Genomic DNA, 27,567 nt, shown 5'->3' with positions numbered 1-27,567 from the left:
TAATGGAAAACATCAAACTGAAAAGGAGAAAAAAATAGTAAATGAAGAGACTTAGGGAACTCAGTAACAGCATCAAATGAAATAACATTCACATCATAGGGGTCTCAGGAGAAGAGACAGAAAAGGGGGCAGAAATTGCACTGGAAGAATAGTGAAAATTCCCCAAACTTGGGGAAACAGAAATCTAGATCAAGGAAGCACAGAGAGCCCCTCAAAAATAAACCCAAGGGGATCCCCACCAAGACAGATAGTAATTAAAATAGAAAAAAGTAGTGATAAAGAAAGACTTTTAAAATCAGCAAGAGAAAAGAAAAGTTACATAAAATGGAAACCCCATAAAGCTATTAGCAGATTTTTCAGCAGAAACTGCAGGCCAGAATGGAGTGGCATGATATACTCAAAAAATGCTGACGGAAAAAACCTGCAGCCAAGGAAACTATCCAACAAGGCTATCGTTTAGAACAGAAGGATAGTTTCCCAAACTTGATTAAAGGAATTCATGACCACTAAACCAGCCTGACAAGAAATGTCAGTAAGAAAAGTATGAAGTACAAAAGCAGGAAATTAAGTATATCTATGAAAACCAGTCAAAGCATTCACAAAATAAAAGGATGTAAAGTATGGCACCATATACCCAAAATGTGGCAGGAAAGGAGTAAAGAATGTGTGCACTGAAGTGACCATTAATGCGCGAGAAAGGAATCCAAGTATATTACTAACGAAAGCTGGCAAGCTTTCTTGAGAAGAGCAAGAATAGAAAAGAACTACAGAAAAAACCATAAAACAAGTACATATCTGTCAATAAGTACTTTGAAGGTAAATGGACTGCAGGCTCCCATAGGGGAGACATAGGGGGACAGAATGGATAAAAAAGCAAGACCATCTAGATGTTGCTACAAGAGACTCCTTTCAAACCTAAAGATGCAGATTGAACCTGAAGGGATAGAAAAGCAATTATCATTCAAATGGAAGTGAAAAGAAAGCGTAGCAATACTTGTATCAAACAAAATAGACTTTAAAACAAAGACTGTAACAAGAGACAAAGAAGGACACTATATAATCCTACAGAAGGGAACAATCCAAGGAGAAGATAAAAACAATTGGAAATATTTATGCATCCAACAGCAAGCACCCAAATACATAAAGCAACTGTTAACAAACATAAAGGAAGTAATAATGGTAATACAACAACAGTAGGAGATTTTTAACACCCCACTTACATCTATCCATTGATGTACAAAAATCCACAAGGAAACAGTGGCTTCAAAAGATACATTGGACCAGATGGATCTAACAGATGTATTCCTAACATTCCATCCTAAAATAGCAGAAAACACTTTTCAAGTGCACACAGATCATTCTCCAAAACACATCACATTTTAGGTCACAAAACAATCCTCAAGAAGTTAAAAAAGATACAAGTCAGACCATGCATCTTTTCTGACCACAGCACTATGAAACAGAAACCAACCACAAGAAAAAATGTGGAAAGAACACAAACACATGGAAGTTAAATAGCATTCATTAAACAATTAATGGGGTTGACCAAGAAATCAGAGAGAATTAAAAAAAAAAAATACATGAAGACAAATGAAAACACAGTGTTTTCAAAATCTTTGGGATGCAGCAAAAGCAGTTCTAAGAGGAAACTTTAGAGCAATACAGACCCAGCTCAAGAAGCAAAACCAATCTCAAATAAACAATGTAACCTTACACTTAAAAGAGCTAGAAAAGAACAAAATCAAAATCAGTAGAAGGAAATGATCAAGATTAGAGTGAAAACAAAATAGATCAATGTAAAAACAAACAGATCAATGAAATCAGGAGCTGGTTCTTTGAAAAGATCAATGAAATTGATAAGCCTTTAGCGAGAATTATCAAAGAGAGAGAGGATTCAAACATAATCAGAAATGAAAGAGAAATAACCGACACCATACAAAGGATTATTAAGATAATGTTATGAAAAAAATTACATGCCAACAAATTGGACAACCTAGCATAGATAAATTCCTAGAAACATAATCTCCTAAAACTGAAGTATGAAGAATTAGGAAATTTGAAGCAGACTGATTATCAGCCATGAAATTGAATCAGTAATCAAAAAACTCCCACAAATGCAAGTCCAGGACCAGTTTCATAGGTGAATTCTACCAAACACTTAAAAGAAGAGTTAATACTTATTCTTCTCAAACTATTCCAAAAACAGAAGAGGAAGGAAAAATTCCAAATACATTCTATGTATGAGACCAGCATTACCCTGATACTAAAACCAGGTAAAGACACTACAAAGAACTACAGGCTAAGATCTCTGATGAACATAGGTGCAAAAATGTACAACATAATATTAAGCAAACCAAATCCAACAATATATTTTAAAAAGTCATTCCCTATGATCAAGTGGGATTTATTCCCATGATGCAAGGGTGGTTTAACATTTGCAAATCAATCAACATAATACATCACATGAATAAAAAGGATAAAAACCACATGATCATTTCAACAGATGCAAAAAAAGCACGTGACAAAGTACAACATCCATTCATGATAAAAATCCTCAAGAAAGTAGGTCTACAAGGAACAAGACTCATCATAACAAAGGACTTATATGAAAAACCCATAGCAAACATCTTAGTGGGGAAAACTGGAGGGCTTTTCTCCTAAGTTCAGGATGTCCACTCTCACCACTTTTATTCAACATAGTACTGGAAGTCCTAGTCATAGCAATCAGACAAGAAAAAGAAGTAAAAGGCATCCAAATTGGTAAGGAAGAAGTATAATTTTCACTATCTGCAGATGACATGATATTATATATGGAAACCTTAACAGACTCTAAACAAGAAACTACTAGACGTGATAAAAGAATTCATTAAGATCATAAGATCAAAATCAATATACAGAAATCCATTGCATTTCTACGCACTAATAATGAAGCAGCAGAAAGAGAAACTAAAAAAAATAATCTCATTTACAACTGCACCACAAACTAAAATACCTGGAATTAAACTATCAAGGAAGTGAAAGACCTGTACTCTGAAAACTATAAAACTAAAAAACTGAAGATGACACAAACAAATGGAAAGATATCTCATGCCCATGGACTGAAAGCAAATACTGTTAAAATGTCCATAATACCGAAAGCAATCTATAGATTTAATGCAATTCCTATCAAAACACCCACAGCATTTTTCAGAGCAGAATACTCCCTAAAATTTGTATGGAACCACAAAGACTCCAAGTAGCCAATGCAATCTTGAAAAAGAACAAAACGGGAGGTATCACAATCCCAGATTTCAAGACATATTACAGAGCTGTAGCAATCAAATCAGTATGGTACTGGCACAAAAATAGCCATATCCATCAATGGAACAGAACAGAGAGCCCAGATATAAATGCCTGCTTATATGGTCAATTAATCTCTGACAAAGTAGGGAAAAACATGCAATGGGAAAAAGACAGTATCAACAAATGGTACTGGAAAAACTGGACAGCTATATGCAAAAGAATGAAACTGGATCACTGTCTTATACCATACACAAAAATAAACTCAAAGTGGATTAAAGCCCTAAAACCACAGAAGTTCTAGATGAGAGCACAGGCAGTAATTTTTATGACTTTGGCAGTAGCAACATTTTTCTAGGTATGTCTCCTGAGGGGAGGGAAGCAAAAACAGAATTAAATTATTGCGAAGACATAAAAAGCTTCCTCACAAAAAATGAAACAATCAACAAAACTAAAAGAGAACCTACTGAATATAAGATATTTGTGAATGACGTATCTGATCAAGGGTTAGTATCCAAATAAAGAACTTATGCAAGTACTTCTACCAATCAACACTAAAAAACCAAATAGACATAACAGATATTTCTCAAAAGACGACATCCAGATGACTAAAAGACACGTGAAAAGATTTCAACATCATTCATCATGAGGGGAATGAAAATCAAAACCACAAGAAATAACAATGTTGGCATAGATGTGGGGTAAAAAGGAACACTCATGCATTATTGGTAGGAATGCAAACTGGTGCAGCCCCTGTGGAAAACAGTATGTAGATTCCTCAAAAAATTGAAAACTAGAATTACCATATGACCCAGTAATTCCACTACTGCAATTTACCCAAAGTATCTGAAAACACCAATTTGAAATGATATATGCACTCCTATGTTTATTGCAGCGTTATTTACAAGTGTCAAACTATGGAAGCAGCCCAAGTGTCCATTAATAGATGAATGGATAGAAAAGATGTGATATACTCTCTCTCTCTCACACACACACACACACACACAGGAATATTAGCCACAAAAGAACGAAATCTTGCCATTTATAATAACATGGATGGATCTAGAGAATATAACATTAAATGAAATAAGTCAGAGAAAGACAACTATCATATGATTTCATGCATATGTGGAATTTAAGAAGCAAACACAGGAAAAAAAAGATAAACCAAAAAAGACATTCTTAACTAAAGAGGACTGATGGTTACCCAAAGGGGAGGTGGGTGGAGGATGAAAGAAGTGAAGAGGATTAAAAGTATACAGATCATGACGAGTACAGGGTATAAAATTGTTCAATCGAGTATAAAATTGTTGAATTACTACAGTGTACACCTGAAGCCAATATAATGGCATGTTAATTATACTGGAATTAAAATTACAAAAATTAAAACAATTAAAAATTAAACCAATTACCATTAGTACTATGGTAAAAAATTAATTTAACATATTCATTACAAAACAATTTTTAGTTTTTTTTCTACTTCAGTCTTTATTTTTCTGTAATACAGAAAAAAGGGCTTAATGTCAGAAACTAATAAAAATTGATAAATTAATGTACTTACATGTAATATTGACAGACATGATTCTTTTTTCTAAATATTTCATTTTCCAAGGTAAGAAATTTAATGGCTATGTTTTTCTCTCCTTCTAAGGCATCCTTTTCCTTTTCTACCAGCTTAACTCTGTTTAACTACAAAAATTTAAAGTGTATGGATTATTCAAATATATTACACATGTATATACCTGAATTTCAAATATACCAACATGAGGCAAAAATATCTACCATATTAATAAAACACTGCTCAATTAAAGGTAAATAAGAAATATAAAATTCAATCTAAAACAGTAAAGATTTTTTCAATAAATATGATCTATTATAAACTTAATATTTGACTCAGTAGAATTTGTTCAATAAGCAAAACAGTCTGATTTACAAGAACAATCTATAGAAGATTCACCTTCTCTCCTCGATGTTCATTTAATATTTCAACTCTCCGACACAAGACTTTAATAGGCTCATTTAGCCGTCCGCAACCAATTATATCTTCTAAATATTCAAGCATACCCTCATCATGTTCAGTCTGGCCTTTTGGCTTCATCATAGCGATTTGTTCAACTTCACCCTTAAAAAAAAAAAGTTGTATTACACATTCACTTCATGTTTAGCTACAACAATCTTAAGTGAGAATTAGGAACAATTAACAAACCCAATACTAATGAACAAATAAATGATAGAAACCAGTAGCTTAAAGAAATTTAATAAGATATAAACAAAAACGTTTTTGATAATTTTCATTTTCCCTGATGGTAAGAAATGTATGTTTATACTCCCTTACATAAACTCTTACCAAATTGTAATATACATTCACATACATGTATACAGCCAAAGAAAGATTCTCTAGCTTAAAATTTCATTCTATATATAAAAAAAAAAGTATTAACTTTTGTATAAGGCAAAACTGAGCAAGGTATTCATATAATCTATAATTACTTTGGCAACATTACCAATTGTTAGTTAACATAATTAGAGCTCCTGTTCTAAAACAAAGAATTTTCAAGATCCTTCATGGCTTAACTGCAGTAGGAATCCTGTCCCAAGATGGTTTATTATTAAACTTTCTCTATAAACCTGGGGTTATGAGCTCCTCAAGAAGTGCTAAGATTTATAAGGATGTCTCAAACTTAATGTTCTAAAACTTTCTAAAAACAAGACCATTAAATAAAAAAGGAAATTACCTATTCCTCATGGTAATAAGAGAAGATAACCAACTGACTGAAAACTAACGAAAGCTCCTGGTACATATGAAATTGGAAAACTTTTATTTGCAATCATTAATAGAACAGCTTTGAAGTGTGATTAAAATTCTTAAACATTATATATTTGTATTTATGCAACTCAATTACAAACAGAAAAGAAGAAAAAAAACCCCACAATCAGTAACCTTCAAGGCTGACTGCCAGGCAGCCATTTAGTTTCATGGTGGAGAAAATTTTGTCTGAACATGCTCAGGCAAAATGCTGCTACTTTACTTCACAGGAGTAGTTGCCTGTGCTATTACAACACAAGAAAAGGAAAAGGCAAGTAGAAAAAAAAATACAGGCCTTTATTTCAGCAAATAGCAAAGGTGAAAAAAAATCAAGAAAAACACACAAAAAACCTATTACTTCCTCAATTTAAATATTCAAAATATTTAAATATGAATAAACCTCAAAAACCTGGGGTGTATCTTGTTAATGTAATGACAAAGTCAAAGTTACCAAAAGCTCCCACATAAATATAAAGTAAACAAAAACAAACCACACAAAACCTTGGGGCTCCTGGCAGGCTCCATTGGTAGAGCATGCAACTCTCTATCTGAGAGTTTTGAGTTCAAGCCCCATGTTGGTCATGAAGTATACTTAAAAACAAAAACAAAACACAAACAGGGGCACCTGACTTTGACTCAGGTTATGCTCTTATGGCTTGTGAGTTCAGGCCCCACATCAGGCTCTCTCCTGTTGGCACAGAGCCCACTTCAGATCCTGACTCCTTCTCTCTCTGTCCCTCCCCCCACCGCAAAAATAAACATTAAAAATCCCACACACAACAAAACCCCAAACCCAAAACAAAAAACCCAACCTTAAAAATAAAACAGCTCACCTTAAATTTAGTCATTGAAAGGCATAACTTTTAATATTTTTATATACTGTCACTCTTCTGTAGTCTGACAACACAACGAACATGATTATCAAACACGAAGTAAAACACTATCCAAAGAGCTTTTTTTCTCTATTACCTTCAGTTATGTATAAATTACTGCTTTAAACTAAGTATTTAAACTAAACTATGTATTTATATAAAACATTTTATTCTTTCAATTATCAGGTCCTTCCAAATGTATGCAGTATTAGTTTCAAGTCGTAGAGAGGATTTAAGCCTAGAATTGTGTCCAAAGTTTTGGATTACAACAGGGCAAATGCCAGCCATTGAAGAAGAGTCTTACTCAGTTTTTAACTAGGCAGGGTTAATCAACAGCAACGCTGACATTTAGGGCTGGATATTCTTTGTTGCAGGGGTCTATGGTGGGCATCACAGGATGTTTAATAGCATCTCCAACCTCTTACACACCAAATCTTAATAGCATTCCCCCATACCCTCAGCTGTAACAACCCAAAATGTCTCCAGACAACAATCAATGTCCCAGGGACAGAGATGCAAAACTACCCCCAGCCGAGAACCACTCATGTTGAGGTAGTGGTTTAACTCTTTTGGGTTTACTATCCAAACAACAAAAATTATCTGACACTTGATATTCTAATATATTGCCCTAATTCAATTTGAACATCTGTTTTAAGATGAATGAAAAACTATGCCGTGAACACAGTCAAATGGGCATAAAGTATTACTTAAGTATACATTTTTCAGGTAGCCAGAAGTTAGGACTCAGTGTAGCAGTTTACATTGACAAAAATATTCCTAAAGGCATCACACTTCCTGGCCGAATTACTTGCTCAAGGATGGAATAACACTATTAGGAAACTGCCTAGCTTTGGGTAAAGCAGAGTGGCTGCCTCTTTTGAGTTACTTATTCCTCCCTAGTTAAAATGGCGGATATACAATTACGATTTCTTTTCATTCTAACAAGGTTGCACAGTTGGTTGAAGATAAAAATGCTTAAGGACATATCTGAACCAAAATAGTTCCATTACAAGTGCCACATAACGTTCAGTTTTAGATTGTTATAACGGCACTCATTTTTTTTCAACCAGTAATTGTCAGATTCACATTACTGGTATTCCAATTACAGCCTGGAACCTTTCTTATGGCTCTGTTCCTTGATGTCCTTTGCCTGCCTTACCACCTGCTACTATTTGCTTTCTAAGTTTTAACTTAGGGCAATAAGCTCCATACATTTCAAAAAATTTTTTAAAGCATCAACCTGAATTTAAAGTTTAAGGCTCTAAATCACAAATAATGGTAGCATGAAGACACAAAGTCTCAAGTTACTATCATGCTAGCATCTGAAGCCTGAAAAGTTTTATAGGTCTCCATAGTTATCTCTAGTTTCTTAGCTTCAGTAGACCTGAATAAGGTTTTACTTTTTTTGTTATTTACTACAAACTTCCTATGGTTTTAAGTTATATTCATATTGTATTAGAGACATTACACAACCCTGTAAAACATCAACTATCATTTTTAAGAGTAACATAAAAACTGCAAACATATTTCAATATTTGTAATACCAAGGGCTTATATCTTAACTTCTTACAGTGTGACAAATCAGGATACTGTGATTCAGTTACACCATTTCTTTGATAATCTATTTTACAAAATATAGGTTAAAAATCTGAGAAATAGTGATGCTCTTCTTATACAAATGGAATCCAAATTTTAGCAAGCATGAACCATAAGAAATTCAAGTACACAGCTATCAATTTTTTTTTCCTAATAGCGCCTGAAGGATTCTTCTCTTATGGGTATTTGCATTAAAACTAAAAGGCCCCAAATTACTAGGCTTTGAGTTTTTATTTTCTCTTGATAATCTTTTTATTTTCTCCATTTTCCACCGTACTATTATTGTCCTTTACCTTCTGCTAATAAATTTTTATTCTAATTTGCTCTTTGTGAGCTACCAGAGGCCAACAAACCAAATCACCAAGGTAGTCTCTGCCTAAAATAAGTACATCAACAGAAAGGGTAACGCTTTAGTGGGTGGGCTGCTTGATATCCTGGTTGCTTAGGAGTAGCTTCCTACTTTTTTTCAAGCTGAGGCTATTAAATCAAACACTTGGATAACTTAGGTGCTACAGATAGAGCTAAAAATTCTTTTGATATAGCACAAATTTATTTGTACAGGCTAAAAGACCACAACCCAAAAAATTTGTATGACATGCCAGCCTTAGAAGTATACAGGAAAGAAAAAGGAAGGAGAAATATAAGTAAAAATTAATCCAACTTCCAAATTACTAATTTGAAAAATTACTAACAGGGGTATAGGTTCCTTTCTACTGATGTACTTAATTTTAGGCACATACTAACCTTGATGATTTGGTTTGTTGGCCTCTGGTAGCTCACAAAGAGCAAATGAGAATAAAACTTTATTAGAAGAATATAGAAAAAAAAAAATCTTGGTTCCTATTTAAAGTTCTAATTCAGGTTTTATAATAATAAAGACAAAAACCATATGAAGTTGAAAACTGACAAAACTAAAATTGCCTTAACAGTTGTAGCTTTTAGGGGTTTACAAAACCACTCCTGAAACAGCAATCTTTAATGTAATTTTGAACCATAATAAAAGCATGAAGGTTGTCATTCTTTTAACTTTTAACATTTGAAAGTTAACATTCTTTTAATTTTTAACATTTGGTGCAAATGCACCAAAACCAATTAAAACTCATTTGTAAATCACAGTTACCATGAAATGCCATGGAGAGCTAATAAAATCCTACTTATTTTCACCAATAGTTATTACAATGTGACAAAGGCTCTCAAATTAAGGTATATATAAATGCGGACATGTATAAACATGAAAAGTACCATGGCCAGTTATAATCTTAACACTTTCTGAAGGCACGTGTAAGTGCTTTCAAGAACAAGAAACAGGGTTTTAACTATCTCTAACATTCACAGCATCTTAGCATAGTGCCCCATTAGGTATTCGTTTGAATAGTCAACTAATGAAATTTAAAATGAATTCAAATACTAGAAATGCCTACTTCAAGAAACCACTAAACCAACTAAACACTGTAAAAAATTTTACCCTTATGGGCTTCTAAAATTTAGTGTTTTTTTTGTTTGTTTTTTTAACTTTTAGAGACAGGATGAGAGATTGTGTGCATGGGGAGAGGGAGACGGGGGAGAGAGAGGAAGGGGAGGGGAGGGAGAGAAAAAGAATCTTAAGCAAGCTGCATGCCCAGAGCAGAGCCCAACACAGGGCTTGATTCCATGACCCTGGGATCATGACCTGCGCTGATATTCAACCAAACTGAGCCACTCAGGTGCCCCAAATTTAGTGGTGTTTCATCTTAAAAATAAATTTTCACTTTACTTTAGATTACTTAGGCTGTTAATTATTACCACTGGCCAAACATCTATACATTTTATTCAAACTAATCATTTATGTTCTTGATAATATGACTCCAAGTTTCCAGCCTTCCAATCCCAGCTAGTTTAAAAAAAATTTTTTTTTTAACGTTTATTTATTTTTGAGACAGAGGGAGACAGAGCATGAAGGGGGGAGGGTCAGAGAGAGGGAGACACAGAATCTGAAACAGGCTCCAGGCTCTGAGCTGTCAGCACAGAGCCCAACGTGGGGCTCGGGGCTCGAACTCACAGACCGTGAGATCATGACCTGAGCTGAAGTCGGCCGCTTAACCAACTGAGCCACGCAGGCGCCTCACCAGCTAGTTTTTTAAGAGAGATGTAGGAGAGAACTAATAAAAAACCATATTCTTACTTACCTCCAGCTGCTTTAAACTAGTGCAAGAGTCTAAGTTTTTGATAAGGAACTAAATAAAAATCTATAGATTTTGCCACTTTCCCTCAAGCTTTTAAATAGGGCATCATTAGTTCTACTGGTCCAATCCCTGTTTCTTTTTCCTAACAGGTGAACTCCTAAGGTTCCTATCTGTAAACTTAATCAAACAGAAATGAATCTATTACATGGAAAGTAAGTTTACCTTGACATTAAAAATGTTTTAAATAATTTGTTAAAATGACACAAAAAGGGTGAAATTATTATGAGGACAAATGGTTTAAGTATCCTACGTGCTTCAGAGGCACATATTTAATATAAAGTTGACAATTTAAAAATTACTGTTTTTTACTTCTTCAGGAAATTGTGACTTTATTTAGTTTTCTTTATTACTGAATTATGTACAGAAAGGCTGCACCAAGGGGAAAAAAATTTACCCTTGCAAGGGTTAAAATGCAGTCCACTTTAAGGAGTCTTGGCACAGGTGTAAAATTTTGACCAATTATCCCAGGATAGTAAATAGCAAATAAAAAATAAACAGGAGTATAGGTTGCTGCAAAATGGTAGTATCAAATACAGTATTACAGAATGAAATAACTTTTAATCCATAGTTAACCAAACCAAATCCCATAATATGAAGGTCCATAAAACAGTTCAATTTGATTAAACACACACACACACACACACACACACACCTTTAATTCCACATTTATGTAAATTCAATTGTTTAGAATTGTATCTGCAGCTGATTTCCCCTAACATTCATTTTCAAATAAGTCTGGGTTACAGAAGTATTACAAATGCACTGTGCCTGGTAACAAAAGATAGCAATATAAGTCATTCCAGAATAATGAGAACCAATTGAGAACACTCAGTTATCCTAATGAAACTTTTAGTATCAAAATTCCCAACTTACTTTAAAATCAGTCACAAGACTTATTAAATAATATTAGCAACTATTTTAAATCACAATATAGGTTTGCTTTTATTATTATTCTCTTGAGAGATTCTGGATTGAACACAGGAAAAGAAAGTAGCTTCCAATCAAAAAGGAATTTTAATGTACCTGATAAAGTCATGTTTTACATTGACAACTTTTTTTTTAAAGGTAAGATAGGGAAGAAAAAGTATTTTTCTTACCAAGCAAGGCTGGTAAAACATATCTTGACTCTAATAAAGAAGACAGGGTTTCTAATAAAATTCAACCTAAGACCAGGTACTTAGTTTTATAGCCCTTAAAAAGACTTCAAGAGTTGTAATACCTCAGAATGAAATGTTAGTTACTTTCTGATCTTTCAGTATTTAGTGGTTCAAACAGGCCATTCTAACCAAAACAAAAACCAGCTTGGGTAAGCTTTTAGTTAACCATTGTAGTGTTAAAAAAAAAAAAAAAAAATTAGTAAGGTGCTCAAGTAAAATTGTCAAACACTAAGTGTACAGAGTTCTTTTCATGTTTTTGCTATTTAATATTAGTAGGGAAAAAATAAAATTAAAGGACTATAAAAAGATAATGAATCTCATTTAAAATGTTATCTTAAAGGAAAATACAATCAATAATAACAAATAGCTGTTATATCCCTGTCACGCTAAAGCAGCACAATAATATTGGTGTTTAATACTTATTTCACTACGCCAATATTTACGTGCTGCTAGAGCGGAACAAGTATGTCAGTCCATCCAAACATAAAATGTGCATCTCACAGTGAAAAAATAATTTTGAATGAATTTCCTTAAATTTCTAGAGCAGCAAATAATGATTCGCATCTTGACTGTAGTATGTAAACCATGATGTGCTGCTACAGTACTTTAAGGCCTCAAAAAGTACAGGATGCATCCAACAGGGGGATACCCCTCTAAACTTTATAGAAAAAAAAGTAACGAGTAAGAAGATGTCTAAAATCTTTAATAAACTTACCTGTAAGATTAAAAATCTATTATGGTCCAAGTCAATTCCATGACTTCGAAGAAGATTTCCAACATCCTTAAACGTTGTCTTCTTCCCACTTATGTGATAGACAGAAGTATTGTCTCTGTAGGCAGTTCTGGATACATAGAAATTACTGTTAGGAATGACTTCATAATCATCCCCTTCCTGTTTTGTGGAAAAACAAAACCAGAAAACAATTGTTGGTATTAAGTCACAGATCTGCACCAAATTTCACTCTTCATATTGAAACTAATTCTATGGATTAAAAACTTCAATTGAACATGCACATAAACTGGCAATATTTCTCAGAAATAACCCTCTTAGCAAAGAATAGTTTCCAAGTTGTTTGATCCCTTTCCTCATAGATCACAAAAACCAAAAAGCCAAACAAACAGAAACAAAACAAAAAACCCACTTCCAAACAAGCCTAAAACTCTACTGACTGAAAAAGAGTATTTGAAGGGGTACAAGAATCTCACCATATCTGAAATAAACTCACTCCAACTATTAAACCATGTTGACAGATTAAATTACTAGTCCACTTAGAAAAGCTGCAAGAAATGATCCAAAGAAAGGAAGGTAGGAATGGCGTAACTTGGCTTAGCTTTTGTCTTTTTTTTTTGGTAAACAATATGCCATTGGAAGGTATAAACAGTTGCAAAGAATTGACAACTACATTCCCCCAATTTTTAAAAAAATCAACTGGATTTTAAAAAATGATGTGCAAATCTACTTTAATAATAAAACTTGCTTTCCCTTAAAAGCTTTGTCATTTTGACAAATGGCTTTTAAAATTTACACGAATCGAACATGATTATAACACACAATGAAATCAAACCTGATTTAGTGGCAATCTAATTTTCCAACCTAAATTGTACAATAGAAAAGCACTAAAAAACAAAATTAATATAGATACCATGTAAATTTAACTAAAGCCCTTTATATATATATAAAAAAAATCTAAAATACATAACTTAGAATCCAAATCACATCCTTGCTTCATTATGGAGTTTTCTGTATTTTTAGGTTCCAACTAGTCATTTTTAAGCCATGAATTTCCAAAGTTAATTATTAGATGAGAAAAAAACCAATACCAACCGAACCAGAATCACTAGATAATATAGACACTTTAGCTAAAATTGTTTCCTTTTCTAGAAAACACATGTATTAACCCTTCCCCTGTTTTAAAAGGGTAAACTGAAGTAGAGTTCTTTCACATTACAGACACACAAGACTACTAATATTAATTAAAATGGAGATGATAAAATTAGTCATCGGTTACATTTTCAAGTTTAGGTAATTTATCTGAAAGCAATAAAAACATAACTTTATATTGAAAGAATGCCTGTGTTGGCACTCAAGATACTAAAACTGCTCAATGTTTTATTCTAAAGTAGCTATCATGAGCTACTTATAATTCATTGCCCTGGCTAAAAATTTTAATATTTTAATGGCTGCCACCACCACTACTCAAAGAAAATATGATCTTGGAAGTAACGAAATCAGTATCCATCCATTCTGCTTTAACCATACACTAATTTTTAAAAGCCTATTTAAGCCAAAAATAATAAATGTGCAATGTATGGAAATCCTGTGTTCCACGCTTGAGGCTGTAAATAACTAAAACAGTCAGAAGTCCCTTACCTTATCAATTATCTTCTGAAAATGAACTTCTACAGTACAACTCTGAATATCCTTGTGTTCATCAGAATTGTGAATAAGCACTGAAAGTTTTTTAGATCTTATTTTTTGTGCTCGATAGCCAAACACAAAAAGCATAGAATCAATAACATTGGATTTGCCACTGCCATTTGGCCCAATAATACAGGAAAAGCGCTGCATAAAAAGAACAGTAAAAAAATTAAACTGAAGTTAAAGAAAAGGTCATACCATACTGATTTTAATTTAAAACGCTTGCGCTTTTTACTTGCAGCGAAACTATTAAGTAAAAGTTTTCATTTCAACTTGTTTACTTATATCATATTCTCGATAACAAGCTTCAACGCTTTAAAAAACACCTAATTCTAGCTTATTTTCTTTATAAAATTCATTCTAATAAAGAAAATAGTGCCTTCAAACAAAAAACTCACCAATTCTACTCAGTGAGGAAAACTTAACAGCCAAAGAGGTACCAAACATAACCACCAGGATAAACAAAAACCAATTTCAGTTGTTAAAAAACACAGGAAACATACCATGTGTTATCAAGCAGGATATATATGATAAAAATTGAAATATACACATTACCCTATTAATAGTTATTTAAAATGGTCAAATACCTTATGAAAAGGTCCCAGAATTTTTTCCCCAGCATAGGATTTGAAGTTCTGGTTTACAATATGAGTTATCATTAGCCGAGGAGCTCCGGCTTCATTGGCCATTGCTGGAGGCGGGGGAGGAGGGATGCTATTCAAAATCTCTTCTAAACTTCTATTATCAATTTCCTCACTTGGTGTCTCTAAGTCAGTCAAAGGAAAAGGAGGGCAAGGGGGGAAAAAAAGGCTGCATTAGTGCAATTAGTTCGGAGGACTACTGCCTGCTAATCTTTGGGGAAATATTATTTATGAACCCTAGGAATCTGTATTTTCCACTTGAAATGTAGTATTATCCTAAACTCAGGAGAAATGAGAATTTCAGCTTAGTTTTATATAAAAAGAAATTCTTAAAAGAAACGCCACCAGTCACAAAATCCCACAAAAATATATCTCTTAAGAGTCAAAACACTACAACATAAAGCAAATCTGGGAAAACTACAACAACCCGATTCTCTGTTCCACGTCTAAACAGGTGGTTAAATCCTAAGGTTCTAGATCCAACTTTCTCCGTATCTCTGAGCACCAGGAACCCTCACTTTGGACACTCAAAGAGCTCCAGCGGCACTGTCACAGGGGCTGCCTAATGTCATCCAATTCCTGTACTCACAAAAGCTACAGTAGTTTCGAGTAAATTATCATCTCTTTAAAAACAATTTAAGACCTGGGAGGTTGTTAGCGTCAAACAACTTTAACATACAACGAAGTTAATTCTGTCTGGAACAAAGTCCACTAGCTATTGGCTGACCATGTCGATTTCCGCGGAAATAAAAGGCCACAAACAGAAATTCCTAACTGCAGCCACAACTTGCCCCAATCCCCTCCGGCACCGTTACAAGCGAAATTGCACGACCACTCCATCTCTGAAAATCCCACCAGCTTCTTGAGCTGCTCCTCTTGACCTACAGACGTCAACTCCGCAGCCCCTCACCTCCGCGTCCCCAAACACCAGCCAGTCCCGGGTTGGGCGCTGACCCACCCGGGTCTACCAGCGCGCTTTCCTGCCGAGTCGCGGCGGGGTACTCACCTGCGGTAGCAGGGGCCGGGCTGCCCGCGCGGCCAGGCGGGGGTTCCGGCTCCGCGTCGCTACTGGTGCCGTCCGGGGAGTGCGGCGGCTCTTCTCTTCTGCGCCGGGCGGTGGAAGGCTGGGTGCCTTTACGGGGCATGGTCGCTGGGGCAGGGGGAGAGCCGGGAGCAAGTCAGCCCGCCGGGCTGCAGGACCAGGCCGGTACACTTCCCGCCGGCCCCCGCGTTGCAACCGACTAAGCCCCTACCCCACCCGACTCGGGAGGAAACTCCGTCCATCCGTTTCCGAGAGCCCCTTTTTAATAATCCCCGCTCGACGCCAGCGGGTGCTCGTTAAACAAGGCACATAAAACCCAAGTGCCAAAAAGGCGGGATTCGTCTTAAGTCCGAATCAAGTGGGAAAACCTAGACGTGCTCGGTAATCAAGCAAGGATAGAACTGCTTAAGTTCTTTATATTTTCCTAATGGCTCCTCACCCTCATCCTCCCACAGTGTAAGGGTGTAAGAATATTTTCCTTTGATTTCCTAACGAAATAATTCCCATAAGCCGGCATTTACTGACATTCCCACGCTCTCGGGCTACGGAAGCAAGCGCACAGACTTTGTTGAGAGTTCTATTACCTTCAGGTTTGAGGGACCATCAACTCTTCCTAAGATACCTAAGACTAACGGGCGACTCGCCGCCCACTTTCCCCGCCATTTAGCTCTTGGCGCCGTTGACGGCCCGAGGGCTTCCAAGTCTCCTCGCCACCGTCCGACCCGGAAAGGCGGCCGGAGACTGGGGTGGACCACTCTCGACTTCTAAATCGGACACAGGCAGCGCCTGCTCCAGTTCAATCGTCTTGGGGTGGTGGGGTTTGTCTCTCCGGGGCCCGCTGCGGAGTCTCGTTGGACAATAAACTACAAAAGGTCACCAGTAAGGGCTCAGACCCGGTGATTAGTCCCCTGAGAGAAGAGAGGTCAGGGGGCCGGGGCACGGGAGACGCCCTTTCCCCGAGAGACCAGCATTTCTGAGAGGAGATCCGCAAGGCTTAGAGTCCGCGTAGTCCCGCACCCCCGCCGACAGACGCTTAAGTAGCTCAGGGAAGTGGCGCCCGCGCGAAGCGCGCGGGAGTCCCGACTGCCGGGGAGGCGGCCGAGGGGGGAGGGGTGACAGCGAGAGAAATCTCCCGGCGGCAGCCTCAGCCCAGACTTCGGCTGCTCCAGCTCAAGGCCTCTACTTTCCAGGCGCCCGCAGACGGGGCAGGAAGTAAGAGTGTGACAACCTGATCAGGAAAAGAAGTACTTTACCTGCGGGGCAACCCAGGCAGATCAAAGCTGGAAACCGTTGTACAGCACCCCCGCTCCTACCGGTGTTTCGGCTCCGGGTCCTTCACTCGAAAATGGCGCCTAAAATACAAACTCGAACGGAAATTCGTTACAAATGCGCGCAGTGCTTTCTGGGAATCACTAATTTGAAAAAAATGCGGCGACTACCACCGCCATCTTCTGGTCGCATACACGCCTGCGTGAATCCTTGGCGGGACCCTGGCGGCCGGAGACGTTTCTAAGTGAAAACGCGGAGCGAAACAGTTTTGCCTGAGGCCTACGGCAACAGTACTCTTATAAAAATAAAAAAATAAAAAAAAACAAACAAACACCTCGAACTGTAGAGGTTTGAACAAGAGGGAAAAAAATGTAGGGCTCCACCCCCTAGGTGGAGGGGGGGGCTCAGTCGTCCCCCAACGTCCCTTAAAGAGAGAGCGGGCTTGGGTGACCCGCGGCGCGGTAGTATCGCGAGAAGAAGGAGTGTGCGTAGCTCTTAGAAATCACTATGGTGACAGGGAGGTTGGGAGGCTTCTTGGTAACTGGTCCCAGCTCTGTGGGAATAATCGCCACTGCTTTCCTGCAACTTAAGGTAAATCTCTTTACCTCTGGACTTAGTGAGGAAAGGGTTTGGAAATTGTGGCCATCAGTGGATCCCACCATACCTGTTTTAATAGTGCATGCGGCATAGGGCATCAGTTATTTTCCGTCTCCCTGGAAGGAGTGAGGCTCTGGACGTAGCTTTTGGGATCCGAAGCAGGAAGCCCAGAGTTTGGAGGGAGTAGAGGGACAAGAAGAACAGAAAACCTGGATTGGCGAATAATAGTATAGTCTACATGTGAATAGCAAAGTAATTTCGAATTTATTGGTGTTAGGTCATTAGTGTCACTAGTGAAAGGAGATTTCGGGCTTTTAAAATCATTTGAAAGATTTCGTAATGGAAGAAATGATTTGTCGGTGTCATCTGATTGTCTTTATGAGAAAATTATCAGTGGGCAAATATTTCTCAAGCAACTTGAATGCGTTACACTGTACAAGGTATAATAAGGATTATTAAGCAAATATTCCTGTTCCTAGAGAATTTAGTTTTGTTAGTCAATTTTTAACCTGGAGTCTGTAGTTCTGGTGGTAAGGTGGTTGAGATTCAGTGGAGTTCCTGACACTCCCACGGTCCCCCGCTAAGTTGTATGCGGAATTCCGTGTGTTTGTGCATTTTTCTGGGGAATTAGTTTTCCCAGCACTTTGATCAGATTCCCAAATCCTAATCCCCCGTTATGTTAACCACTGGTTGATTTGACTATCTCCTATAAGTATTTATTCAGCGACGCTTATGCAGTTGACATTGAGAACTGGGAGCCGTTTTACCCCCCTTAACCTTTGCATATCTAGGGCTGACATACTGAATCACTGATAAATCTGCTTTATGAATGAATTTGCATTAACATTCTAAGTAAGTATTGTTAAATCTGACCCCAGGAGCATTATGTCAGGTTCAGTGATTCTCAAGAGGGGTGTAGAGGACACTCCCTGCCAACTGTAAGAATTTGGTGAGGTTCAGAGAGACTGGTGTGGTTTGCAGGAGCATTGACTCCATACTATACTATTCCTTTAAAATTGAAAAAAATAATTATTGTTTTCATATGACAAAGTATGGACAATAAAACTCAATGAAAAAAATTTGACTGCTGGTTATATCAAGAAAATGTAGTGATTCTCTTTGAAAGTTTCTGGAATCATTTGGATTTTTGAAGTTTGCAAAATACTACAAAACCTGAGTTGGAGAGATCAACCATGAAAAAAAGCAAAAACTAGACCAAACTGAGTAGTGTATAAGGGTCACAGATCACAATGTAGTAGAAAGATGTAACATAAACAAAATCCCAAATCCCATCATTTTTTTTAACCATATGCTTGGATAATTTACAAAATTTATCAATTTTTCTGAGACTATCATGAAATCAGGATATAATGCCTACCTCATAGGACTATTTATAATTTTCTCTAACACATATGCTGTAAGCATTTGATATTACTGTGTTTACAACACTGACCTTATTAGGGCATGTGCTAAGGATGAATAATGGGATGTCAAGTTAAAAGATCAGCTTATGAAGGGTCTTGACAGCCAGATTTTGGATGGTAGATATGATATAGAGGAAACACCTATTAGAAAAATTTTGAGCGAAGGAATGACTTGATAAAAAAAAAAATAACAGCAGTTATATGGGATGTGTTAAGACAGGAAAAAGATGTAGATCAGGCATAGCTTTATTATGTGGAAGGTGAAAAGTGCTTACAGAGTAGAATGGAAAAAATCCAGGCACATTTAGGAGGAAAAATATACAGCTTTTCTAGTTTTTAATGGTTAAGAGTCTAAACACTTAAAGTCAGTCAGATACTATTCTTTGTTGGTGAATTCCTGAATTAGTGATGAGGGATAGAAAGAAAAATAAGTTAGAGATAGTTCTTGGTTTTACTCTCTTTGATGATTGCTCTAAATAACAGTAGGTCTTAATGACAGATGAGAAAGAAATGTTATTTCAATAAATCAAGTTATCTATGGCTTTAGATTTAGTCGAACCTAACCATGCCCGCTCAGAACAAGTTTTTTTTTTTTTTAATTCTTTTATGTTTATTTATTTTTGAGAGAGAGACAGAGTGTGAGTGGGGGAGGAGCAGAGAGAGAGGGAGACACAAAATCCCAAGCAGGCTCCAGACTCTGAGCTGTCAGCACAGAGCCCAATGCAGGGCCTGAACCCACAAACCGTGAAATTGTGACCTGAGCTGGAGTCGGATGCTTAACTGACTGAGCCACCCAGGCGCCCCAGAACAAGTATTTTTAAAACATGTTTAAGCCAGATTGTATGATGTAGCAAAGACATAGCAAACAGCTACAGAGTAGACTTAAATCTAAAGTGAAAGTAGGACACTTAGAACAGGTGAAGAAGTGATTTGGGAAGAGATTAGAGTCAAGAAAAAAGACTTGATTGATCCCTTCCAATACTTTGGATACTTCTCATGAAATTAACAGTTTAATTATAAAAAGAAGCTGGTCACATTGGGATGACTAATTTACAGTCATTTGGGAAAGTAAAGCAAGTCTCATCTTTCTGATCCAAAATCATCTACTAACAACCCTTATGTGTAATTTCAGGCAGTCTGAGAACAGAACCCTCACTTTTTACATTAAAAAAATTTTTTTTTCAACGTTTATTTATTTTTGGGACAGAGAGAGACAGAGCATGAACGGGGGAGGGGCAGAGAGAGAGGGAGACACAGAATCGGAAACAGGCTCCAGGCTCTGAGCCATCAGCCCAGAGCCTGACGCGGGGCTTGGGCTTGAACTCACAGAGCGAGAGATCGTGACCTGGCTGAAGTCGGACGCTTAACCGACTGCGCCACCCAGGCGCCCCTCGCTTTTTACATTTTAAAAGTGAAACTGTACCATATAGGAAGAAATAAGAATAAATTCAAAGAGAACAATCGGAATTAGAATTCAAATCCACATTTGCAATTCCTTAAGTGCACAGTTAAGTTTTGTCGTCATCATAATAATGTTTTTTGGGGTTCCTGGGTGGCTCGGTTAGGTGCCCCCTCTTGATTTTGGCTCAGGTCATGATCCCAGGGTCAGGGGATTGAGCCCTGCTTAAGATTCTTTCTCTCCCTCTCCTTGTGCCCTTCCCCCATGCACACTCTCCCTCTCCCTCTTTCTCTTTCACTCCCCAAAAAAAGAAAAATGTTTTTTGTCTGTCTTCTAATGTGGTTTCAACATTCATAAAGTCTGATATTAGATTTGTGGATAAACCTTTAAAAATATTAATCAAGTTTTAGTTAATTATAAATATTTGGATTAATTAGATATTAATAAATAAATAAAATGAATAAATAAACATGGGTTTATGTAAGTAATGAATAAATACTTAGAGAATTTGTTCAAGATTAATAAATTGATTGGGCCTGACCAGCTCAGTCAGTGGAATGTGTGACTCTTGACCTCAGGGTCAAGGTTCAGCCCCAAGTTGGGTGTAGAGATTACTTAAAAATAAAATCTTTAAAAAGGAAAGATTAATAAATTGACTATAGAACAGCATAGATAATGGTGTATATTCATCTTGATAATATAATGTTATACATTTACATATTATACATTTTATATATGACACATATGCATATGTATAATACGTGTGTGTGTATATATATGTATATACATGCAGTTCGTATATTAGTACATGAATGTTATTGAAATTCTCACCTATCTTAACACAAAAAAAAGGAAGTGAGGAAGTGGAATGGTTTTCTGGGGAAAGACTGTTTTGAAAAATGAGTTTGCTTTTATTCATGTAGGTTGGAATTAGGAAAGATATATCCAGTGGGCAGCAGAGAAAGAGAATATAGGTTAGGGAAGAAAATAGGATGAGATGGTACTATGTGAATGGTTGAAACATAAAAATAGATTAGTTTTTAAGGTTGTAAATAAAGAGAGAATAGCACCAGAAACTGTCACTTCTTAGAATCTAGAAAGAAATGATTATGGTAATGTCTCAGGATTCTAGATTATAGGTAATAAGAAAACCTAATCTAAATTGTCTTGAGAAAAAATAAATTGGCTTCCATAATCGAAAAATCAGGTGAGTGTCACTGGATTTAGTGTTCAAATAAAGACACAGGATTTCTTTGCTCTGCTTTGCATTCCGTTGTCTTGGCATTACTTTCATATAGTGGTCTCTGGCACCTACAGGCCCTTCCCTTGGTGTGGTAAGATGGCTATGGTAACTCCAGCCTCAAATCTTCTAAAATTAAAGACCAGGGGTAAGGAGAGTTTTTCTTCCCCATCATTTATTTGAATAAAAGTCCTGGGCCACCTGTGAAACAGTCTCTGTGCAAAGGGAATGGAATGTTCTAATTGGCTTTAGTCTCTCTCATGCTGGCTTCACTGAAGCCACATGGGCTAAAAGTGGGGTAGTGGAGAAAAATTCTTTGTAGCTAGGAAAAGAGTGAATATATGTAGAGTGACAAAAACCGATTTTCACTATGAATAGCTAATAATTATTTAGTTCTTACTATGTTCCAGGCACTTTACTGGATATTTTATATACATTTAATCATAACCAACCTGTGAAGTAGGTATTGTTAGCCCTATTTTATATAAGGAAGAAAACAGAATACAGTATCTGGAAGATCAGTAGGTAAAAGTTTCAATAGGAGGGTCAAATACAGTAGAGACTTTAAAGAGAATGAGAATGGTAATCCTATGAAAAAAAATTATTAGTTTTTTTTTTCAAATGCAGAAATGCGTAAAGAAAACTGGGCCATCATCCAATCAGATAATCCTATGCTAAATATATAAGTGTATAGACATATAAAATGCTATGAACATGGTAAAAACTTTAAACAGTATGGAAACATAAAATGATCATTAAAAGCCTCCCTTCTCATCCCAATGTCACTACCCTCACAGAGGTCTCCTTTGTCTTGCTCCTCTTCCTAGAAAAATGTTTTAAAATACACGAGCTTAAACATATATCCCTTTTTATTTATACAAAAAAGTGTGTGTTATATAATACTGCTAACTTTGCTTTTGCCATTAAACATTATAGACATCTTTCTGTATCAATACATACAGATTCAATACACACAGATTCATTTCATTTTTTAAATAGTTGCACAGCACTTTAGCATATTGCTGACTGCGGTTCTTTTATGCTAGGTGATGAATTAAAAGGATGAACGAAAGATGACTACTTATTCCAGATTTGAGAATCACATGGTTTATAGGCTAGAATTTATCAGGTCACCCTGCAAAAGGATTATAAATATAGCAAACAAGAATAATAAAAGTCTGGTTGACAAGAGCTAGGTATAATCATAGCTAGAATTGCAGGGAAATGTAAGTACCACAGCAGACACATATACTTTAGCAAATGCATACAGGAATTGGAATGGGATGGGGTTGGAGGTCTTCAGTAATTGAACTCTATGGCCTTTCACAAGCCTGCTTCCTTTGCTTGTTATGACTTTGAATCTGTCCCTGGAAATGATGAGCCTGCTTCTCTCTTCCCTGCCAGGCAAGAAATCTTAGCTCTAGTCTGCAAGTGATTTTTTTTTAAAGTATTTATTTTGAGAGAGAGAGAGAAAGAGCGAGCAGGGGAGGGGCAGAGAGAGAAGGAGAGAAAGAATCCCGCAAGCTCCTCACTGTCAGTGCAGAGCTGGATGCCAGACTGGATCTCACCAACTGTGAGATCATGACCTGAGCCGAAATCAAGAGTTGGAAGCTTCACTGACTTGGCCACCCAGGCGCCCCAAGTCTGCAAGTATTTTTATGGTGGGACAAGCCTGAGTAAGAGATCTGCCTCTCTCTCCCTCCTTGCTTTCCTGGGAAAGAGTCACAGGAGTCTGATCAGAGCTATCAATTTAGAAAACTGTTCATAAAAATTGCGCTTTTAAAAATAGGGACTTGGGTAGTCAAAAATAGGGACTTGGGTATTAGTTTTAATATCAATACCCAAGGGTTAGCCAGTATGCAAATGACCCAAACAGAACTTGGTATGATCTAGCTCTTGTGCTTTATCTATTCTTCACATTCCTGTTCACTACTGAGGCTTGTCTATTTCTTATCTATAAGTTGATAAATTATGCCTTCCCTCTTTCCTGCCTAAAATTTTTCTCATTTTGTTAGTGATTCTACCTCTTAGTTTTAATTTTTAAATCTAATTCTTTTTTTCCATTTTTTGTAAACCATTTAACCATTTTTAAGTGTATAGTTCAGTGGCATTAAGTACATTTATATTATTATACTACTATCACTTCCATCTATCCACAGAACTCTTCTCATCTTGCAGAACTGAAACTCTGTACCCATTAAATAATAACTTCTCATTCTTCTTCTCCCCTGCCCCCAGCCTCTGGCAACCACCACTCTACTTTCTGTCCCTATGAATTTAACTACTCTAGGTACTTCATGTAAGTGAAACATATATTATCTGTTCTTTTGTGACTGGATTATTTCAATTAGCACAATGTTAAGTCTAATTCTTAACATTAATTCTTAGTTCTAGTTTCTTGGTTCTAACCGTGTTTCACATTATAAGTACATATATCCACAACATGAGTGTGTGATTTGTCGTAAACATTTTAATTTCATTTTTGATAGAACTATACAGAGTTCTGTAATAAACAGGCTTATGTAGTTGCATAGATATCTTGGTGTACATTTGTATGTATATGATAAATTCCTGTGACTAGGAATTATTCCCGAGGTAGATTCCTTATATAATACTTCCATTGAATCGGTAGCTTATAACCCAAAATAAAGCACAGATGTGTCAGATTGGTGGAGTCTGGGCTACTTGCCTGTGTCCTAGCTGTAAGGAAGGCTAGAGAGGTAATAATTTTTTTTTTATAATGGGGAAAAGACTCATAGCAGTCAAAGGTTTTGGAGTGGAGAGCAAAAGAATGAATGACAATTAGCACTAATTTACCTGCCCTTCAGTAATGTATGGGAGTATTTGTTTCTCCATACACCAGCCCTGGATTCTGGGTATTTTGCACTTGACTACTCTGATAACAGAAATATGGTATCTAGTTGTTTTAGTTTTCATTTATTTAATTTTCATGTTTTTGCTTGCCTTCTGATGGTCTGTATATATATTTCTGTGAACTGTTCATTTATGTGTTTATCAGTGTCCATGATCAAATGACTTCATGGGGGACCATGCTGTCTTAGTTACCCTCTACTTCTGTTGTATTGCCAATCTTTCTCTCTCCACTGGTACTTCCTCCTTTGCTCCCAAACATACTGAGGTCTATCCTAGTTTAAAAGGCCTTTATAGCTACTATTCTGTTTCTTCCTTTAGCCTCTACACTTAAATATCATTATATGTACACTCATATACCTTTAACTTCTACACTTATGAGCTATGCCTGCTGATTCCATTTTATTGTATGCAAGGATGGTTTTAGTTGCAGAGGATATAGGAATGAACTAAATACAAAAATTCTTACACTTAAGGAGCTTACATTTTAGAAGGGGAAACGGTAAGTAAAATGCATAATATGGCAAATGGCCTTAAATAGGGTATACAGAGAAGGCTTTACTGAGGTGACTTTGGGGGAAAGATGTAAATGAGGGTAGAGGAGTAAACCACGCAGCTATGGGGGAGGGGCAGGGATTTCAGACAAAGAATACAAGTACAAAGGTCCCAAGGCAGGAGCATGCTTAGTATGTTAGAAGAAAAACAGAGGTTCATGTGGTTGGAGCAATTTGAGTGAAAAGAGTGAGGAAACAGGTGAGGTCAGAGAAATAATGGGTATATTAGGGCTCTCCAGAGAAAGAAGAGTTGACGTTGTAGTCTTGAGTCCAAAGGCTGGAAACTCAGACAAATGTTCTGTGTTGCAGTCTGGAGGCAGAATTCCTTCTTGAGCAAACTGTGGTCTTTGCTCATAAGGCCTTCAACTGATTAGATGGAGTCCACTCACAGTATGCAGGGTAATCTGCTTTACTGTAAGTTGACTGATGTAACTGTTAACCACTTCCAAAAAAATACATTTACAGCAACATTTAGACTAGCATTTGCCCAAATAGCTGGGCACCATTGTGTAGCCAGGTTGACACATAAAATTAACCATTAGAGGAATTAGATTAATAAAAGCATTGAACACCATTGTAAGAACTTTGTTTTAACTCTGAGTAAGATAGGAAGCCATTAGAGTATTTTCAGCAGAGAAATGCTGTGATCTATTTTAAAGCAGTCACTTTGGCTGCCATGGTGAGTACAGATCATGAGGGGTTAGAGGCCAACTAGGAGGTTATTATAATTTAGGTTAACAAATGGTAGCACCTTGAACTGGAGTCATAGCATTGGGAGTGGTGAAAATCAGATATTCTGAAGACAAAGTGTAAAAGTTTTCATTTTTAAAAATTGGATTTGGATGTAAGAGTCAGTGGTAATTCTAAAGTTTTTGGCCTGTGCAAGTGGAAGAAAGGAATTACCATTTACTGAGATGGGTAAGGCTGTGGAAGGACTGAAGTTGGAGGAAAGATCAGGAGTTTTATTTGGATCCCAAGTTTGAGATGTCTGTTAGACATTCAGATAAGTTGTCAAATAATCAGTTAGATATAAAAGTCAGGGTCAGTGGAGAGGTCTGAACTGGAGATAAGAAATTGTAAGTTGTCACTATGTAGTCAATATATTTGACTTTATAGTAAGCCATGAAACTAGGTGATATCACCATGGTGATGAGTGTAGTTATAGAGGAGGTACAGAGACTGAGCCCACAGTTTAAGTTTGGGAAAATTAGGAGAAAAGGCTGGTGAAATTTATTTACTCTATAATTCTGCAATTCCTTTCCTTCCCTAAACTGCCCATGGAAGTTGATCCTAACAGATTGAAAAGGAATCCCACAGAGTTCCATGTGCTCTTAGGAAGGTTGCTTCTTCCTCCCTTACAAAATGCTGCATCAAACTACAAACTACCTAAGAGGCCAGTTCCAGAAAGAAGGCAACCATTTAAATTGCCTATCCACCTTCCCTTGAAAGACCATTGGAACTATTCCAGCATACCTTACATCCGTGTATACATCAGTCTCCACATTTATGATTCTTAATTCCCTGTGTTAGTTCATTATTAGGTTTAGCCATTGATGATGGTAACTTACACGTGATAAAACTTTATTCTCTATCTGTGAATAGGTGATACAAGGCTGATATGACTCTCCACAAGGTCAAGAATCTTGGTTCCTTCTATCTTGTTGCTGCTTTGTGATACATGGCCTTGATAACATGGCTTGAGAGTATTACTCTTTTTATTTTTTTAATGTCTTTATTTTTGATGGGTGCCTGGGTGGCTCAGTTGGTTAAGCATTGGGCTCTTGGTTTCGGCTCAGGTTGTGATCTCGTGGCTCATGAGATGAGCCATGTGTGGGGCTCCATGCGGACAGTGTGGAGCCTGCTTGGGATTCTCTCTCCCTCTCTCTCTGCTCCTCCCCTCTTCTCACTCTCTCTCTCAAAATAAACTATAGTTTATTTATTTATTTTGAGAGAGAGAGAGACCACACGTGAGGACAGGGTAGGGGCAGAAAGAGAGGGAGACAGAAGGTTCAAAGCAGGCTCTGCGCTGACAGCAGAGAGCCTGGTGCAGGGCTCAAACCCACAAAATGTGAGATCATGACCTGAGGTGAAGTCAGACGCTCAACTAACTGAGCCACCCAGGCGCCCCAGGAGTATTACTTTTATTTTCCAATTTTTAAAAAAAAAATGTTTTTTTAAT

At 36.8% G+C, this 27,567-nt stretch overlaps 2 protein-coding genes across 4 annotated transcripts in view; one reads left to right on the top strand and one right to left on the bottom strand.

Moving 5' to 3' along the window:
* SMC4 (structural maintenance of chromosomes 4) overlaps positions 1 to 17,453 on the bottom strand; it is a 45,656-nt gene extending 28,203 nt beyond the window's left edge. The window contains exons 1-7 of the mRNA XM_047874756.1: positions 17,288 to 17,453; positions 15,999 to 16,142; positions 14,939 to 15,117; positions 14,304 to 14,495; positions 12,648 to 12,824; positions 5,237 to 5,401; positions 4,841 to 4,968 (exon numbers count right to left, since the gene is read on the bottom strand). Coding sequence (XP_047730712.1) covers positions 4,841 to 4,968; positions 5,237 to 5,401; positions 12,648 to 12,824; positions 14,304 to 14,495; positions 14,939 to 15,117; positions 15,999 to 16,137 — 980 coding nt within the window. The 5' untranslated portion in view covers positions 16,138 to 16,142; positions 17,288 to 17,453. The remainder of the gene's footprint in view (positions 1 to 4,840; positions 4,969 to 5,236; positions 5,402 to 12,647; positions 12,825 to 14,303; positions 14,496 to 14,938; positions 15,118 to 15,998; positions 16,143 to 17,287) is intronic.
* A 303-nt stretch (positions 17,454 to 17,756) lies between these two features.
* The window catches only part of IFT80 (intraflagellar transport 80), a 133,090-nt gene continuing 123,279 nt past the window's right edge, over positions 17,757 to 27,567 (top strand). For 2 of the 3 annotated variants that reach the window (XM_047875761.1, XM_047875757.1), the window contains exon 1: positions 17,757 to 17,894. The gene's annotated coding sequence lies outside the window, so the exon portion shown is untranslated. The remainder of the gene's footprint in view (positions 17,895 to 27,567) is intronic. The other variant, XM_047875760.1, reaches the window with a different exon arrangement.

This window comes from Prionailurus viverrinus, chromosome C2, assembly GCF_022837055.1.
Source record: "Prionailurus viverrinus isolate Anna chromosome C2, UM_Priviv_1.0, whole genome shotgun sequence".
Lineage (NCBI taxonomy): Eukaryota > Metazoa > Chordata > Mammalia > Carnivora > Felidae > Prionailurus > Prionailurus viverrinus.
The sequence above is the reverse complement of the archived record's forward strand: the minus strand, read 5'-3'. Positions and strand labels throughout refer to the sequence as shown.